The sequence below is a fragment of the Cheilinus undulatus genome, linkage group 21, assembly GCF_018320785.1.
Source record: "Cheilinus undulatus linkage group 21, ASM1832078v1, whole genome shotgun sequence".
Classification (NCBI taxonomy): Eukaryota; Metazoa; Chordata; class Actinopteri; order Labriformes; family Labridae; genus Cheilinus; species Cheilinus undulatus.
This window is the reverse complement of record NC_054885.1, coordinates 26,457,522-26,477,124: the sequence shown is the minus strand read 5'-3', so window position 1 is coordinate 26,477,124 and position 19,603 is coordinate 26,457,522. Positions and strand designations below refer to the sequence as shown.

The 19,603-nt window shown below is 38.7% G+C and overlaps 1 protein-coding gene across 2 annotated transcripts; it reads right to left on the bottom strand.

Moving 5' to 3' along the window:
• Window positions 1-880: 880 nt before the first annotated feature.
• On the bottom strand, window positions 881-15,531 carry dnmt1 (DNA (cytosine-5-)-methyltransferase 1). Of its 2 annotated transcripts, none has more exons than XM_041817380.1 (34): window positions 15,345-15,531; window positions 14,853-14,889; window positions 14,370-14,477; window positions 14,034-14,274; window positions 13,885-13,948; window positions 13,718-13,802; window positions 12,808-12,848; window positions 12,672-12,726; window positions 12,317-12,400; window positions 11,990-12,099; window positions 11,796-11,914; window positions 11,619-11,711; window positions 11,383-11,534; window positions 10,751-10,938; window positions 9,152-9,335; window positions 8,962-9,059; window positions 8,667-8,814; window positions 8,457-8,572; window positions 8,182-8,383; window positions 7,962-8,095; window positions 6,635-6,814; window positions 6,324-6,551; window positions 6,034-6,226; window positions 5,760-5,850; window positions 5,529-5,669; window positions 5,138-5,420; window positions 4,900-5,041; window positions 3,149-3,315; window positions 2,884-3,061; window positions 2,588-2,783; window positions 2,336-2,499; window positions 1,963-2,079; window positions 1,285-1,378; window positions 881-1,200 (listed from the first exon to the last, which is right to left on the bottom strand). In XM_041817380.1, the coding sequence occupies exons 1-34, from the start codon at window positions 15,389-15,391 to the stop codon at window positions 1,169-1,171; spliced, it is 4,512 nt and encodes a 1,503-aa protein (XP_041673314.1). In that variant the 5' UTR covers window positions 15,392-15,531; the 3' UTR covers window positions 881-1,168. The 2 variants fall into 2 exon arrangements, with proteins under 2 accessions (XP_041673314.1, XP_041673315.1); XM_041817381.1 differs by having other exon boundaries at window positions 6,324-6,548.
• Window positions 15,532-19,603: the final 4,072 nt, after the last annotated feature.

Here is a 19,603-nt window from a genome sequence, read left to right as displayed (position 1 = left end):
CTAAGATAGCTAAGAATGATCTTTGACTTAAACTGACAAGGCAAGTTAAGTTTTTGTCAGGGAGAATAAAATGTAATTTAGTTTTGACATTTTAAATCCGTATTTCTCTACTGTGGCTAAATATGTCAGCACAATACATCTGTAGCTCCTCTGCCTCTCAGCTGTAAAAATCAGGGATCCCAAGTTTGGCAGAGTGCATAGAACACACCAAGGTGGTTTGACACCAGATTGAGGCAGAAAAGAATGTGACCAAAGGCAAAGACTGACTTTTGTCTACTAAAACTAGACAAAATGTAAACGGTAGAAATGACTAAAACTAACAGTATGATTTAGTAACAGACAAAATTGAAAAATACTTGTGAAATTAACACTGATATAAAGTACAATGAGGTTCAAGTATTCACTCAGTAAAACAGAGCAGTATAGTGTTAATAACAAAAGAAATATTCTGATGCCACACAGATAAAGGCAGATATCAGAATCATCAGTAGCATTTGCCATGTTCAGGATTCAAATATCGTCTAAGACTGGAGGGGTGTATCACTACATAATTTTAACTTCATTTCCAACTGCTGTTGCAAAACCTAGGTGTCCTACAAAAAACATAAAAGAAACAATATTATGACTGTTAATATTATATTGGAATGGCTTGTGATAAGTGTTTATTCACATTTGGATCAGTAATTCTAAAATTAAGAATGAGGTTGGAGATAATGAAGTAATGATGTAAGAGTCCCCTCTCTTCAGCAGCTTCACCCATCCACATGTTTTGTAACCACTTCAGAGTGACAAGTCAGATTTAAACAATCTGGACATGAGATTGAGTTTCAATGATTTTTTTTTTTTTATCCTACATCACTAACTTCCAAAACATCTCAACTGCCCAATGTTCATTTTAATATATTCAATTCACATTTCATAAGAGCTTTATTTGAAACATTAAAAACTTCATACAATTTACTCCACATTTTGGTGATAATGTCCCAACAACAGATGAAAAGCACATTAAAAACAGATTTTAAATAAACGTGGAATGGCACTGCACAGAATATCCATGGTGGACACTTGGTGACAGTTAAAAGCCAGCTTATTTTATAGTATAGAAATGATTGCCCTACACATTTACATCAGGCTTTGTGGAATTCAGTCTTGTTGGGAATGGGATTACTCAGACTTCCATCTTCTCCTGTTTGACGTTTTCTGTGAAGATGGTTACAAAAATATTAGCGTTGATAAATTATTCCTGCACATCAAGATATTCAAATAAATACTACAGTGACTAACCTGCTGCTTGATCTTCCTTAATTCTCATCAAAATGCACTTTTTGATCTCAAGGCCAATAGCTCTGGAGAGAGGAGGGGGCACAGCATTCCCAACCTGGCAAAAACAAAAGAAAATACAACATCAGTAAATTAAAAATGTGTAAGGAACTTAAATGTCAGTCAAAAGTAGTTATGTTAGAAATATGCATTAACAAACCTCAATTTTGCAAATGATGCAAAAACTAAAACAAGCACATTCTATTAGCCTTTCATTTACACTGTAGGCAGGTTTAATGACATTTATTTTATGTGACCAGCATACCAGACTTTCTAGCACCAGGCCAGAACAATTTCCGATTCTCCATGCACATAATGAAAGTGCTTCATTATGCTTTATATTTGCCAGTATGTTCTTTGCTAGTTCATAGAGTGATTGTGTCATAGTACACATAGCCCTGATAAAGGCACAAAAAAACAAAAACTAAATCTTATAGTGTCATACTGCAGACTTTGCTGTTATGTCCACCACCTCATTTTCATCACCATGTACTGTCTCATCAAACCACCCATCCTTCTCCCGCTGTGATGTTCATATGCTCAAAACCAACTCTGATATTAGAGGCCGTCCTTCTGCACTCTTGAAAAGAAGAAGTTACAAAGTTGAAGCATAGCGAAAAAAATGCAGGACCAGGATTTTACCTGTCTGTGTTTGTCCAGGATGTTTCCAAAGAAGCGATAAGTGTCTGGAAATCCCTGAGAGCGTGCACACTCCCTCACACTGACCACTCTGTGCTGCTCAGGATGCAGAACACGGCCCTGAAAACACATAATCATGATTAAGTTTCAAATGTTTTGATGAATTTTAAAATCCCCGAAAAATGACTGTCCTATATTCAATTGAGTCAAATCACATTCAGCTAATTTTGGTTATGTAGTTCCACCCTGTCCAGAAAACTTGGTCTGCAGCAGAACAGATCTAAATGGCGGCTGGAGTTGGGCCTGAGATCATTCTTGCCACAGGGAACCGGTAATGTTTATATTATAGCAAGACTATAAGAAGCTAATACAGTACCTGCTTGCCCATAGGTTCAGGGTTAGTGACGGTTGTGCTGAAGAAGCCGTCCCATTCCAGTCTGCCATAGAGTCCAGCCCAGTGATTGTGGCGGTTCCCGGTGTGGGGCAGACACCAAGGAATCAGAGTGTTAAACTGCCTGTCTGCAGGGTCACATGGTTTCCCTGAAACATCAAACACAATCAGTGTTTCCTCCTCATTAGACATGGTGGCTCTGTTCTTGTCAGTACTTCACTGGAAAGCTCAAACTACCTCCTGCACAAGTGCAAACACCCCTGAGTGCACCAGTGCTACTGCGTCCATTCTTTTTATCCGAGTGTGTGTATCTCAGTTTCTTGGTCATGGTACCATCTCTCAGTCGAACCTCCATGTTGGGCAGATCCCTCCAATCAGAGCCTGGGGCCAAGGGGATGTGACGCATTCGACCTTCAACTAGAGCACTCATGTCCTGAGGAGACAAAGATCTATTGTTAAAAATTGTGTTTTTGCCCCCATCAATAAGAGGAGTATAGATTATGTACAGCCCTACAGAGGTGTGACTAGCTCACCTTGCAGATATGATCTCTGAGGATCGGCTGATACTGGGTACCTCTGATCTGCCTCTGGAACCAGGACTGAGGCTCCCCATTGTAGGAGATCTCTAGAGCAGCAGCACCATTGCGAATCTCTGGCAGGTCAGACATGGTGTCCCGGACAGTGATGGTTCTGTAGATTCCTCCATTTCCTCTGTTAAAGACAAAGCAGTGTTTAACGTTAAGTCACAAGATCAATATCCAATGCTGGTAAAAAGTGCAGAAGAGATGTTTGGGTTACCGTGTGACATTGCTGACGTATTTCTTTTCATCCACCACAACATTCAGAGAACAAGCTCTGGGAGCAAACACGTGCAGAGGCTCAGGATAGCGAGGCAGCTCCTCTCCAGGTGCAGCAGCCAGGATGATGGCCCTGCGTCGCGTCTGAGCAACGCCATACTGACCAGCCTAATGAGGAGGGGAATATTGACCCTTAGGGGTAGTTGTGCACATTTTACGCTCTTTTTATTCTTCATTTTGGCTGTGTTCATGTATATGACATGAATTTTGCCAAGATTGTGTATTTTTTATTTCATCTCATCATTTTTTAGCTCAGCTACAGTAGGTCTAAAATACTCTGTTTACAAGCAAGAGTTACACTCAAGCTGTTTAGCATATTTGGACGAATGTTCTGTCTGTCACATCTTACGGGCCGATCAGAGCAACAAAACACAAGACGTAGCCGCTACCGAGGAGTAAACACCATAGAAAACTACATAACATGAACCATGGCGACTGTAAACATGTCAGTACACAACTCGTTGTCTTTGAAAAGAAAACAACTCACTGCTGTTCTTTGTTCTTCTTTTAATGAAGAAATGTCATCAAGTTCTGATAAAATTGGAGCTTTAGCAGCATCCACGCTATGCTCTTCCGCCATATTTGCACCGGCCTCTTGCTGCTGCTTGTTTACGTCACGACTCTGCTGTGCCTGAAACTACTGCCTCTCATCGCTGATTGGTCCTGTCACTTTCTAACTGGGCCTTTGCAAGATGGATTTGCCAGTGAGAAACAAGGAAATGGGCGTATCCATCTGCTTTGCAAGGCTAGTCAATCTGGGCTTTTGTCTTGAAAATGATCATTTTTATTTCTCTCAATCAGATGGCAACATTTTGACCATATCTGGCATATGGAGAAAAAACATGCCAAACATGCATGAAAAATAATAATGCATTAAAATCAATGTTTCTGCTAATCATTGACATATCCCAAGCTTTAAACATAAAAATGTAACTTTGTTGCATACTTTGAGGCAAGCCTTAGCAATACTAACTGATGACATCGGCACTACAGAAGAGGAGCAGTTCATTGATGTTGCCTCAAATTCAACAATGTGGTTCTAGTTGAAGTCCAAGACACTGTATGGAGCGGAAAAGGAATACCCACTACTCAGGCCCCGGCAATACTCTGTCTATTGTAACAACCTACCTGTGTGAGATAGGTTTTTAGCAGTTGCCCCAATAAAGACAAAATACAGATAAAAGCTGGACACTGAAAATGAACCGAGTGTCGTTCTCACAGCTTAACCCAAGACTTCAGAATACCCGTAACACCAAATAAGCCCAATGTCGTCACTGAAGTCATTGCAGGACTGGGATTCAAGATTTTAACGATGTTCATTTGCTTTTGTTTTGAGGGAATTTTTCACCTTTAGAGAGTTAGATTTTTAAAAATTTGAGGTGACGGCTGTCGTTTCTACAACATCTTTAAGGTTTTATGTCATATCTTGACATGCTGACAATATGCAGTGGGGGTAGGGTGGGCCTGAAAATAATTTCATCTGCCTAGGGGGGGCCTGACAGAAAAAGTTTGGGAACTGCTGTACTAGTGGATCTGGGTATGGTATACTTTTAAATCAATGAATCTGACCTTTTTTCCCCGGTACAAATATAGAAGAGATTACACCTAACACACAACGCTTTAACCCTGGATCCTGTGCAATAAGACAGTTTTTTGAATAAATATTATCTGGAGAGAGTGATGCACACCCACCTGAAGGACACCGAAAGTACACTGGTAGCCCATGCGCACAAGACAACGTAGAGTCAACTTTAGGACCATGGAGCTTTTGAATGAGACGAAGTTCCTCACATTCTCAAGGAGGAAGAACTTTGGTCTGTAGTAATCACAGTAACTGTAACAAAAAATATTTTAGATGTGAATTGTGGGGGCCATACCGCATAAAATTTCATACCATGTATTACAAAATTCTGTTTTTGTGCACACTGACCTGAGATAAGAGACCACAAGCGAGTTTTTGAAAGCAGAGTAAGTGCGAGAGTTGAAGCGGTTCATCCCGCTGAAGCCTTGGCAGGGAGGTCCTCCACACAGCATCTCCACGTCGCCCTTCTGAGGCAGCTTCTGACCCAAAGAATTCGTCTTCTCTCCAGACATGACCAACTTGAGCAGTATGTTGCAGTCCTCAGTGAAGACTGTTGTGCCAGGGTTGTTGAGCCTGAAGGCTTGAGCTGCAGGTTCCCACATCTCAATGGCCCACAAAGTCTCAGAGATGCCTGAGCACACAGAATTCAGATTTAAACTTAAAATAAACATTGCTAAATGGCAGTCCAAACATGTCTACATCTGTGAGTTACATTCTGAATTATAAGAAAGGCACTTACCAGCCTGATGGAAGCCTTCAGAGAGCCCACCGCAGCCAGAGAACACATCCAGTGTGCGATATTTGGGCACTTTAAGTGTCTGTGGTTCAGTCTGAGAGTCCTGTGGTTCCGGTGCAGCTGATGCCTTTCCTTTGCCTTTACCTGAGGATAAATGCATAAACATTAGGTAAGAGCTGAGTCAGCTCCAAAGCATTTTTAAATCATGAAAATATTGTGGATATGCATGTTCACCTTTTCCTTTGCCCTTTCCTTTCCCTTTGTGAACAGCAGAGCGAGCATGATTTGGAGGGTCTTCAAAGCTTTTAGTTTTTGCATTATAGGCCTGAGAGGGTAAAGTGTGTGAGGAAAAAATGGGCATTCAGATATACAATAACCAGTAAAATGTTAACAAGGTGGATTTTTAAAGACCAATGTGCTAGCAGTAATGTAGCTATTTGACGGTGGTAAGCCATTTTTGAAAATGATCCGTAATGACTGCCCATATGAACAGTTTTTCTGGAAGTACCTCAAGGAAATAGAAGCGGTCTGGTCCACCACTGGAATACTCTGTTACGGACTCATTCAGGTCTTCTCCGTATTCTACCTGACAACGGCCGAGCACCTCAGTCATGCTGACTGTCACTTCTTCATCGCTCCAGTAAAGCTGATTGATGTCTGTGTGGTAACTGGCCTTAACACCTTTGTGAGTATTCTCAGGCCTGGCAAACAAACAAAAATTGGTTGGGCTCTAATTAAAATAATGTTCTTTCTGAAATAGAGCAGCATATAAAGCATTTTCAAACTTGTATCTTTTACCTGTAGAGCTTGTAGAGTCTCAGCTTGACCTCTGACAAATCAGCTTTTCCGTTGCTACGCCTGTGGCAGAAAATCTCTTTGATGCGCCCGATACGGAATGGCTCTGGAGCATCCAGGTTTGACCCTTTGATGTAGTCTGAGGACTTCCTGTAATATTCTGGATACAAGTCCTCGTCCACATCATCTTTCCTGTGAGAGCGCTTCACTGGACTGGCTGGTTTCACACTGCTTGTAAGGAACATGAGTGGTCAGTTTAGATTATTTACCTCCATGCATAGGTTGAGGAAAAATGTCTTTTCTAAATTTCTCACCTGAAGCTAAATGCCTCAGGAGGCAGGTAGACACTGTCTCCAACCTTGAACTGTTCCCCCTTAAAACAGGCAAAAGCATACAGAGCCTTAGAGTCGCTGTCTTGATCCCCCATGGGTTCAAATGCACGAGGTGTCTCCTGCTCTTCTCTCCCTTTATTTCTAACACAGCTGCCACAGAACCTGAAACAGGGAGCATAGCAAAAACATCTAATCAAAAGGAAAGTTTATATGTGTAGTATAAACACATTTCATTATTATTCAGGGTTGTTATACTATTTAAGACAACTTAATCCTTTAAAGCCTATTGTAAAGCCAATTTTATGAGACCTCTATCTAATCAACATGATCAATAAATTACTTTAAAACCTTTTGAATCTCCGCGTTAAATTGTAAATTCTCTTTTTATAGATCAATTCCGTAATTCCATCAGCAATTCCATTATAATACATTTTAAGACCTTTAAAAAATCGTATTTAAGACATTTGAGATTTTAAGAGAATTTCAGACATTTTAAGGCCTTAAATTCAAATGATTAGATTTTAGACTTTTTAAGACCCCGTAGATACCCTGAAAAGATGACTTAATACACATTTTTACTGATCTACCTTCAGTGTGAAATCCCTAGAAACTCTGGCTGCAGCACGGTAGCTTGGGTTCTCTCTTCCCTCACCAGTGACTGGTTTTATATTTTTCAGATGATCTGTCATCTTTTTGCTGTAACGTTACTGATATAGTGCGTTTAATGCGTATGGTGATGCATTTTGTGGTTTGTCACAGTAAAATGCTGATTTGTATTTTTTATTTACCAATTTTTTAAAAATGTAACAAATCCTGGTGCTAAATAACAATTTATTGGTTATCAAGGCGCACTGGCCAAAAGAGAGAGGAAGAGATGCTTACATGTATGAACACATGGGTAGAACTTTTAACAGTCACTGTAGAGCCGTCGCATTTTCTGGAGCAGCCTTTGCTAACAACGAGTGTCTGTGTGGTTGAGGATATTGCTTCTTCTTTTCCTAAATATCTTACCAACATCTCTAAACTTAGGGCTTCTCACTGACTCTGCTCACACTGAGGGCCGGGGCTGACACACAGACAGGCTGCCATTATGTAAATCCTATCAATTCCAATGTGGACAAACTATGAACAAAAAGAATGGTTTAAATCAACAACTTAGCTAGAAAACACAGACTTGATGTAAACAACTCTCAGGCAATGAGCCTTTTAAATTTCAGACCTATCACAGGTAAAACTTACTTTTTATGACCTTAAAATTAAAAGATCCAATGCAAGACTTAAGGATCCGCACCCATTCTGTTATTCTTACTTGAACTTGCAGTCTTCTGATTGTTTGGTCTTGGGAGGCGTCTCAAAGCGGGCAAACTCTGTGTCGTACCAGAACTGATAGAAGAAACTCTTCCCATCATCCTCAATCACTTTAAGGTCTTCCTCCATACCACCCTGAAGTAAAAAAAAAACGTAGCAATGGGACCAAGAAAATGTATGATTAAAAAAAACACACTTCACATGTTGTACAGTTAGCTTACCTCCATAAACCAGTTGTTGGACGGGGCTTTGTATGTGACATTCACTTTGCCTTGTACATAACTGAGCAGCATGTCTTCACAATCATCCACAAGGACGAGCTCCAGTGGATCAGAACACTCTCCAAGTACTGTGTGAATCCCACGCATGAACCAGTGAGCATGGAACATTTTTCCATTGTTGTCTTCCCACAGAGATGTGATCCTATAAAGAAATTCATCATTAGATTCATACAATCCATACTGACATGAAGTTATCAGTCTAAAATGGTCGTTACCTTGCTAGATACAGAGGGATGCTTGGATCCTCTGATGAAACAGAGACACAGTCGCCCACTTCCAGCTCTTCATCATTCACACAGACCTTTTTGTAGTACTGCTTCTTTGCCTCAGTCTAAAATAAAGATGCTTTATAAATACACACATCCAGCTGGGTTTTTATGCATAAAGTCTTTGCAGTGATAACTGAGTAGAAAGACAAAAATTACCTGAATGGGCTCTCCAATCCATGTCAGTTTGCACTGGCTCTGCTTCTTCCTCTTAGCATGAGAAACCTTTTTGGTCTTCTCCACTGGAACATCTTCCTCTTCAACAATCTCATCATCTTCAGCCTCCTTTACAGCAAGGTTTGGGCATCTAAAAAGAGAGTTGTAGTTTTACAAGGTTAAATAATCCTATTTCTTCCTATTTTCTTCTTATGAAAAGATAAAAATATTCACTTAAAACTTAAAAATAAGAAGGTTGTTGACATCATAAATCTGATCCACTCAGACACAAACTCACCGTCTCTGCTTACAAGCCTGCTTGCTTTTTCCACTTCCTCCAAATTTGATCATATCCTTACAGGCTGTACACTTGCCACAATCAGGAGATTGACAAACCTTAAGACAGAAGAAATTGTTTCATTTTTGGCACATCGGACCGTGTTGACTTAGTGCTGCATTAGTGAGTCATCTCTTTAACAACCCCTCACCTCACAGACACCACAGCGCTGTCTTTTGGTCACACCGCTCTCTTTACCGTTCTGCTCAATCTGATCAGAGAAGAAGGTATCAAAGATCTGGTACACCAGCTTGGTCGTTGTTGCTTTAGTTGGTCCTTTACTGTCCTTCTCAATCTTTGTGGGATGTCGAATGGCCTGTCTTCTGGCAGCCCGCCTGGAAACAGAATGAAGTTTAGATTTAGAAAACAGGTCTGTTTGGACAAACACCTGATATGTGGAGCGATGGCATTATGAAGCCCCAGGCCCTCGACACACCACAGCATCAGGCCATGCAACGAAAGAAACAAGCAAACATAACCAAACAGACACAGTAAAGATGGTCAATGCAGAGCTCCTGTTTCATACAACCGGCCAGTGAAGCTCGTAATAACTTTTGGTCTGACTAACAATAAGATTTCCTTTAATCCTTATCGTTCATCCAGTCTATTTTTTTTTCACAATGTTTAAACCCTCACCCCTATACTCTTTGACTTGAGTGTGTCTCACTGTAACACAAGCAGGGGAAGCTCAGGCTACAGAAAGAAGGTAAATAAATCAGACATTAAGGAATAACTATGCAAGCTTTAGCTTGAAACTACTGTCAGGTGCATGTTGTAGCATCGACTAAATGCAGTAAAAGAACATTAAACTGTTTAAGTTCAAGGTTACCACTGATTTAATTTGAAGGGCCATTAAGGATAAAAAGGAAAATATTTGAAAATAACTTCCCCATTACTTCAGATTTTGTTTTGGAGGGTCTCTAATCGGTTTAACTTTAAAGGCTCTGTGACACATAAACAGAGATTACACGGCTGCAATGAAGAACAAAAAGGAAAAGTAATCTGCATATTTGAAAATAAACCTTAACAACAGTATCATGTTTTCAATGTCAAGATGTTTCATTAGTGTAACCAATATAAATTCAGACACTTCAAAATCAACTTTTTAAAATTTAATTTGAATTGCTTTTAGTATTATTTGGCCAGAATTCAAATATGCCAGAGAACTAAAGCAAACCATGACATGAAGACCCACCCCAAATACAAAATAAATAAAATTTTAACAATCATTTCAGCATGAACTGTGGTATAATGCTTTTTAGACCATATAATATCTATATGTTTCACACTTACACCACCATACGAGCTAATGATGCATTCACAGCAAGGCCTACCTACCAGTACAGCAGCATGCTGCGTTAGGAAATGTCAAAGGAGTGTTAGACACCAGGGAGACAAGGAGCAGGAGCAGAATAAAAAAAAAAAAAATCATAAATTTTAAGGAATAAAGTATAACTCCATTCCTGAAACATAAAATATAAAATAAAATATGGAGCATAGTCACTGCTCCAGTTTCTTTATCTATCTCTAGAAAGCCTCCTCAAAGGTCTTTGAACAGAGTAACAAAAGGGTCAAAAGTCCAGTTAAACCTTTAGAAAAAAGGTTTGATGCTTGTATGGGTATAAATGTTTTATATTTCCTTGAAGACCCTGAATGGAAGCCAGTGCTAAACGGATATTTATCTATTTCTAGCAAAAAGTGCTCAAGAGTTAGAACGAATCTTAGAATACAAATGCTGTTCAAAATGTACCTCTTTCCAAGGGTGACTCCTGCTAGCTTGATCAGATCTCTCATGCAGGGAGTAACAATGATGGGCTGCTCGTCTGAGTCTCCAGCCTCATCGTAGCTCTCCACCTGCTCCACCACAAACTGGGCATGGCGCAGCAGTGTGTCTTCAGTGAAACAGTTGAAGTTCAAACCTGCAGGAGGCACAGTGGTCTAATGGAGAAGAAAATAGGACATATTTTATCAGCTACCCAGCACTGTGTTGAGAGGTTCATGCACCTGTGCCCAGGGATGATATGTCTCTTTCGTGACAGAGAAGTGTGCCCACATCATGTTTTATGCAATTTCCTAGCTCCCTCTATGGTCCCTTTTCCCACAGTATTGAGATATTTATGTAAATGTTAAAGATACTGTAAAGGGTCCTTGACAAAGTAGATGCGCTTCTATTAAATGGTTTAACCACTCTAGGGCAATAAAGAGCTTTTTTTTTAAATTTACTTTAGTAACTGAAAGAAAATGTAAGGTAGCACAACAACTAAAAATCCCCATAATTTCTTCACCACTTTCTGTAAAACGACTGGCTTAGTAATTTCCATATAAAAACCACAAAGGTAAAAATAAAGAATTTTAGTCCATTCCATCCAGACCAGTCATCACCTCGATCTTGTTGAGTAAGTCCTCATAAGTTGCGTCACGGTTCTTCTGAAGAAATTCCACCACAATTTTGCTCATGTAAATCTTCTCCTGCATCAGTGCAAAGATGGGCGCGTACTCTTCACTTGGATGCATCAGGATGTAATCAGCAAAAGCTAAGAGAGAGATAAGAACCAGCCGTATTATAATAAACGGTGTAAAGAAAGCAAAACAAGATAAAAGTCTGGAACATCAAGTACCTGTAGTGAAACCAATCAAAGCTTTTTCACCACCATCAAAGCCAGTGATCCACCAGGCATTGATAGGTCCAAGCTTCTTGGCAGGAACACCACCTGAAGGAGGTTCACAAACCCAGATGAGCATTTGCTAGTGATGAGCTAGAAATACATTTCTAAATGTTTTTTCTCTCTCTGTACCATCCAAGCAGGGGTTGTCATCATAGATTGGTTTAACAACACAGCTGAAGTAGAGCTCCACATTCTTCTCGATCAATCCAGAGTCAAATGGACAGAGGTGGCCACGCTTGTCATACACACTACAAGACAAGAGTTCATATTTTAACTCAAAGCAAAAAATCTAGCTTGACACAAACAAATGGATGTTCACTTACCTGAAGTTAGTGATCTTGTGCTGTGGCAGATCCTCATAGCTCTCAAATCCATCCTCATTAGCATCAAACAGGGAAAGGCGCTCATCTGTTAACATTTCAGGCTCATCCAGCTGAAAAAGAAAGATCTAAACTGTTACAGGTCTCGCACTATTTAAATGAAATCAAAGGAGGATATTTTTTTAAAAATCAAACACAGAATTTTACAACAAATTATTCCTTAAGTTTGTCACATAACACCAAGTTATATAAATAAGTTACCAGGGAGGAAGTAAATGTGCAATAAGAAAGAAAAACACATGATTACGATATGATTAGTGACAAACTCACCGCATTATCAGGGTCCCCTTGAAAAAATTTTAGATCCGAGTCGTCCAAGTACTGTCTGCAGTCAACACACTTGGGAGGTGGGGTCTAAACATATACACACAAAAGAAATATGGTACAGAACATGTCAACAGAAAGGAATTCTAACAAAAACATTTCCTTTTTAATAGACCAAAAAATAATTTCCTGATCAACTTCACTGTTCATCTCAATTGGAATTTCATATTTTGCTTTTCCCATGTAAATGGACCCTTAACTCTCATAACACTCAAACCCCATAAAGAGCAAGTCCAATTTAACTAAATTGATCTGATCTATGAGGATATCTTCAAACTTGGAGCTCAGTGGCATTTATTACCTTTGCAGCAGTAACTGGCTTCGTGACCTCACTCTTTGATTCTTTTGGGGAAGCACTGCAAAAAGAAATGGATGGGCATGTTTAGAAATGTGAACTCAATCAAAAATATTTAAGGTTCAGGGTGCAAAACACTTACTTTTCGTCAGGATCCACTTTGAGGCGCTTCTCCTCCCGAGACTAGAAACAAATATGATTGTATGAAAAGTGTATCAGAGCCAACAGAATATAAACAATACTTGTTTAAGGCTGGAGATATACCTGCAGTTTCACTTTGATAGATAAGTTACTGGAGGTGTGAAGAACGTGAAAAATGTAAATTACAGATGTGTAGACACTCAAGAAGATTACGATAATGTTGACACTGAGAGTAGAAGTCCCTTTACAGTAACATTAAAAATCAACAGTAACATCAGATCAACTCAGAGGATGACCAAGTGCAGGTGGTTTGTTCTGACCACCAGTTTCACCAGCATTTCTCTCCGTACATTGAAGAAGCGGTCATGATGTTTTGGTATAATAAGCAACTGTGCTAATAGGAGACTGTCAGATGACTGTTTGTAGAAGTCATCTTTACAGCAGCTGTTGAAAACAGGTCTCATACGTCTCATTTTATGTCAAAAATAAAGTCAGATGTTTTTTAATGAAAACATTCAACACAGCAAAAGATGCATTCAGCTGAAAGTCAACAGTTTGCACAGTCACTGGTCGATCTGTGACACAGATTTTCATTATTTCCAACTGCCATTAACAATAACATATTGTTTGTACACAGCTAATTGTGGACTTTGTTTATGAGTTTGTAAAACGTTCACCCTCTGACATCTCTGCTACTGTGTTGATTGTCACACTTCCTCCAGCTCTACTCTACAGTGCCCTGCGAGTCATGAAAACTGCATCTAGTATCCATCCCGCATTAACTTTTGAGAGACTGCAAAGCTGACACATCAAACAGACGCTGGACGTTTGGCAGGCATGATATGTATACAAACACATAACAGCAAGTATATCTCCAGGCTAATAATCGCTGGATCATAAAAATGCCTTACCTCCTCAGTATCATCTTCCTCCTTCTTCACTTCAGTTTTTCCATTAGTGGCTTCCCCATTTAGATCTTCAGATTTGCGCTTCTGACTGATTAAAAAAATTCTCCTGTGAAACAAAATTTACCTTTCACTCTACTAGCTAAACATTTAAATTGTGCTCTATTACTCACACTTTGGAGAACATTGACATGATGGTGGGTTGTTTACTGGCATTTCTTGTAACCCTGGTACTGGCTGGAGTGAGAGAAAGAAAGAAAACATTTTCCCTTAACTGCTGCTTTAAAACATTTATTTTGAACATTTGAGATCCAACACTTACATTTGGAGTCAGAATTTGACTTGCTCCTGGGTCCACCTTTCCCTTTGGAAGCAGTTGGTGATTTTAGGGTCTCCTCTTCCTCCTGAACCTCCATTGTTACATCCCCCCCTCCCTCGCCTTTGTGGGAACCATTTATGAAGCCATTCGTTTTACCATTTTGTTCAATACCGTCAGTATGTGAACCATTTTCAGGTGGAAGCTCTTTTCCCAGCAAGGCCTTTACTTTAGAGATGTAGGCCTCCTGTGGATAGAACATGACAAACATAAGAAGTCACAGGTGAATGAGCCGCATAACACCAGGATCAATAATGACTAATATCTTTGAATGTCACATACCATGGAGATCTCAGAACTTTTCATTTTTTCCTCAAGACTGTTCAATTGTTCCTGAGCATCGGCATGGAGGAAGTCCTGAACCAGTTTTAGCTTTTCTTGCACATTATCCTAGAAAAGCATTAGGAGAGAAAAACAATCGAAGTCAAAATGAGTAATTCCAAGACAATCCAGAGTAAGATTAGAAATCAGCAACAGCTGTGTCAAGTTTCATCTTTAACGGCTCATAGCAAATGGTTTTAGCCTTAAAACTCGGAGGTGGGGACTAGCCTTAAGATTATATCTTCTCAAAACTTTGAAGAGTAAACGTGTTAAGATGATAACTCTTGATTATTTTCAAATGCATAACTCCTTGTGAGTTCACCTAAAGGGGATTAGGGTTCTATAAACCTTGAAACCTAATAATGGCCTCTTATTTCAACTTCACTGTGATCTGCAAATGTTAGAGGTAGTTCGCAGGCGCAGGAGTGCAGTAGTAGAACCCACCTCGTCTGCAGATCCATCTGTGTCCAACACCTGCAGCCTGTTTACAAGGCATAACAACATTAAGAACAATATGTTAAGTTAACGTATTTCCACCGTACACACATCGTCCACAAACCAAATTTCTGACAACACTGCATCAATAAAGTCATGATAGAGGCAGGCTGACAAAAAACACAGGCAACAAAACTTCCTAAGTGGCGCCAAATCTCACACGCTGCTCCATCCATTGACAAGCTAGAAGCTAAAGGGCTAATGATAACTGTGTGCTAGTGCAGCCTTGACTGTCAAGTGGTAACATGCTAACGCTAGCCACAGCTGCCAGTAAAACAAAGGGTAAAGTAGTGGTCCCTCTCGACAAACCGGGTGAGTACAGAGCAAAAGCTCCATCGGGCGTCACTTTAGTTGTCCTGGCTTTTGAACGATGGCAGCAGGAGGCTTGCACACAACAATATATGAACATTATTAGCACTCACTTTACTAACGTTACCCTACCTTTTCCTGACATCCTCTGGCAACAACAGGGAAGTCCTGGATGGCATGATAAACAGCTAGCTAAACGTACAACAAAACAGATAAAATAGTGTTAAAATCCTTTAAACAATGGTAAAACCCGCCGTTTGCAAAGACAGCGCAGCTGCAGTGACTGTGTGTGTTGTGAGCTGATTCCTGCAATGGATGCTATAAGCAATTCAGGCGCGCGGGCCGTCTTTTCGCGCGGAAACCCTGGTGTTGTGGACTGTACCACTACCATGATCCGTGGGTAAAACATTCTCATTGTTATACTTAATATTTACTCTGTAAATTAAATGTTTTCCTTAAAAATACATTTTCGTTTCTTATGTTGTCTAAAAAGCAAGGCAGTGATTGTGATATAGCTGTATTTTGAAAAAACTTATTTTCACAAGTCAACAACCAACTGAACATCCCCTGGAATTTTCCAGATGTTGTAGTCAGCTGACCAAGCGGAAGCAATCTGAACGTTATTTACTAGCAAGCAATGAAATCTATCTCAGATTTAACCTCAAAGCGCAAACGCTGAAATCCATCATTTTAGTAAACGTATTACAGGGACTGGACGTAATTTATGCAGAGAGGGCAAAAGGACCTTTTATACGCTCTCAAAGTAAATGGTTGGGGGAAGGGGAAAAGAATAGCAATTATTTCTTTAACTTAGAAGAAAGACAGAAAGCAACGTGATATAAGATTGAAACTGTAAATGATATTTGAGGGGGTGGGGTAGTAATGATATATTTAAATACCGTCAACTTGTATCAGCATAGGGATTCTCATGACAACTCTACTTTTCTGCAATCAATTAAAGATGCGAGAACAGCTAGTGATCGGATAGTTTTAGCGCAGATTGCGACTACAACGTTAATAGACATGCATTCAGCAAATAAATAACTAAAAAAAATCACCGGGTAATGATGGTCTCTCCTGATTTTTATGAAGCATTTACCAACCCTTCTTGATGTTCATAATCAGTCAATAAACAAAACTCCTACCATCATCAAGGACAGGACCCCTGACTCTAATTCCCAAAATGGAGAAGGAAAAATATATAAAGTATTCTTTAAAAATTGTTTAAATACAAACAAATATGGAATGCTTGTCCCCAATACATTGACTGAAAAAGCGATACAGAAGCAAGAAAAAGTGTGTAAACCTGTTGAAATTATCTCATTTTCTTCATTAATTGGTCATCAATTATGATCTGATCTGCACAAATATATATATATATACATATTCAGTGCTTAACAAATTTATGAGACCACCTGTCATATTTGTCTCAAAGACCATCCAGCATCATTAAGTGCTTTAATGCGGACTCTTTCATTTTCAGTGAGCTCTCCACATTTTACCATTTTGAACAGGAATGAGGAATTTCAAACTGAATTCACCCAAATTTGAGCTGGCTCACTGGGCTTCTCTGAGAAGTCAGAACTCAATCAAGCATAACATTTAACCACTAAAACTATTTTTTTTTTGTTGTTGTTCAGTTTCGTTCAGTTTTTTGTAAATCAGTAAATTTGAAAATTCATGGATAACAATAATAATTATATTTTAGCATTAAAAAGATCATTTGGGTTAAAGTGCTTCAACATATTGGTGTATTAACCATTGCTGAAACATAAAAAATGATTTTGGTAATTACCAATTCTGTTAACTTAGGGCAGCTGTGGCATAAACCCTACTTTGGTTAGGGTGAGGGTGGTCTATTAAATTTGTTAACCACTGTATACTGTATACAATGTGCTTAACCTAACACCACACAAATATAACAATATTACAATGTTCAATATTTAAAGTCTTTATTGATGACAGCCATTAAATATTCACAGTGTTTTTGCAGCAATAATAACCTCAACCAAGTGTTTCCGTCAGCTGCTGATCAGACCTGCACAATGTTTAGAAGGAATTCTGTAAAATTCTTCTTTAAAACTGCTTCAGCTTACCACAAATCTCCTTTAATTGATTGAACTTCAGGTGTGCTAAATCCTGACTCCAATTAACTCTTGGAGTCATTAGCCTAAGGGTTCACTTACTTTTCCGGCAGCACTGTGAATTTTTAATGGGTGTGTTCAATAAAGACATGAAATATTATTATTGTTTGTATGGTATAAGGGTTCAGATCAGATCAGATCACATTTGATGACCAATTAATGCAGAAAATGAGGTAATTTCAATGGGTTCACATACTCTTTATTGCCACTGTATGTGTTATCCCAGTTAAAGATACTGTAAAATGTTTGGAAATTAAAATTACCAGGGATGATAAGCAATTGTGATATATTAGAGCTCAAGAGCCCCTTATGTCTTTCCTTGTTAGTGTCACCAAACATAAAACTTCATGCTTAGACAGGCTTCTTTTTGGATTCATTTGGAAAATAAACCTCATAGGGTAAAATATAAAATTATGTTTATGTCCTTAACAGAGGGAGGTCTTAACGTCCTTGACTTTTCCTTATTTAACTAGATAACCAAAATCACCTTGATCAAAAACCTCTGAAAGATTCAGACAGAAAGATGATCCCAAACTATCCTTTAAAAATATCTTAATTTCCATTTTCACTGTGCTCTTATCCTATTGGTAAACTACCAGTTAAAGTCTTAAACTTTCAAATGTAAGCTGTATTTGTTTGGTTTCTTTCTAAGCATAACCAATATCCCACAGATGTCACACGAGGAAACAAAAGTCTTTTTTAAAGGTTTAACAATAGCATTTCTTGTCAAACACCAATTTAATTATAAAGGCCGTCTATTTTCATAAAAAGACTATATGGAGAAATACATTGTCTCTACAAATATATACACAACAAAATACCTGCTAAAGGAGCTGCTTATTATTATATGCATAATTTTTTTAAATAAAGTTTTATCAGCCTTATCTAACTTCTCTGTCAATTAATTACCAAAGGTAGAAGATATTTAAGACCACAGAAGGCAAGAACAAGGTTGGTTGTCACACACCAGAGGGCACTGTCTCCCAAAATGTAGTATGCAAATGTCCAGAATTGTGATCAGAGCTCACCTACATAGTCTTCTATGAAGGAGGACTGCTGAACTTGAGGTGAGAGGACTTTTAGTGTTGTAAATAAATATTCAGCTCCTCAGTATTTTTCTTGTAGATTTTTATACAATGGGTTTATATCAAAACAATTGTTACCCTTAAAAAGTGTGAAGGGAAAGCTATAGTATAGTTGAGTAGGCGATTATATTTTAGGCTATTTGATTTGTTCTTCATGTTGCTATAGGCCAAGAGGTTTGCCCAAAGATGTTCCTGTTTATGTTCCTTGCGCTTTTTGTGTTTAGATGCATTAATTTATGTATGTCATCTGTCAACTTGTCAATGCAATTAAAGTTTAAAATTTAGTTCTACCTTCTTGCCTTCTTTTAAAGATTTTTTTCCCCCAGTAAAACAATGTTGTGACAAACAACCCCACAGTGTGTGACAACCATCCTGTGATGGGGTTGGCTGTCACAATGCATCAGAATGTCTTTGATAGTTAATTATCTCTTTGTTTAGATAAGTCAGGAAATTAGAGGGATACACATTTCAAGTCAACACTTTAACCTTCAATTTAATGCAGGAATGACTATTGAAGGATGTATTGATGATGGCAAGTAAAAAGTGTGACAACCAATCCTGTTTTCCCTTACCCAAGTAGGAGTTACTTTGGTTAAAATGTACTTAAGTAGAGGTGAAAGTGCCGGTCTTCTACTCAAGTAAAAGGTTAGTTAAAGTAAAAGTATTTTATTGTAACTGACTCCAAGTAGAGTTATTTTTGATAGCCAGAGGGCTTTTACAGTAAAATATGATCTTTCCCTAATGTGCATTAACACCAAGAGCATATGAATCTCCAACCAGGTTGTTTATCATTGGGTGTGTTTTAACCTAAAGTGAAATGCAACAGCTGTTTTGGGATGAAAAATGGAATCATTCTCTGTTTAATATGCTTCTGCCTGTCAGCTGTTGTCAAAGCCAAATTACTGGCCAGTCTCATACTGTTGACAGAAAGCTTGAACCTCCTCCTTTTGGCTTGTAGTGCTCAATTTTTTACTCTGTAATTGTTGCTTTTAAAAATGTAATGAAGTGCAGTACTTCCCCTGAATAAGTTTAAGTACAACTAAAATCTCTGATTTTAAAAAGTACACTTAGTAGTACTCAGTATATTCATAGGCTATAATCATAGCCAAACTCTACATTCACAACATGACATTTTTAAAGGATTACCTTCCTATGTGATGAT

Excerpts from the sequence above, each read along its gene's own strand:
- dnmt1 (XM_041817380.1), bottom strand. The coding sequence starts at position 15,391 with ATGCCATCCAGGACTTCCCTGTTGTTGCCAGAGGATGTCAGGAAAAG. Across the intron at positions 11,712-11,795 it reads TGACAACCCCTGCTTGGATG|GTGGTGTTCCTGCCAAGAAG; the intron begins GTACAGAGAGAG and ends AACCTCCTTCAG. Across the intron at positions 11,535-11,618 it reads TTTGATTGGTTTCACTACAG|CTTTTGCTGATTACATCCTG; the intron begins GTACTTGATGTT and ends TCTCTCTCTTAG.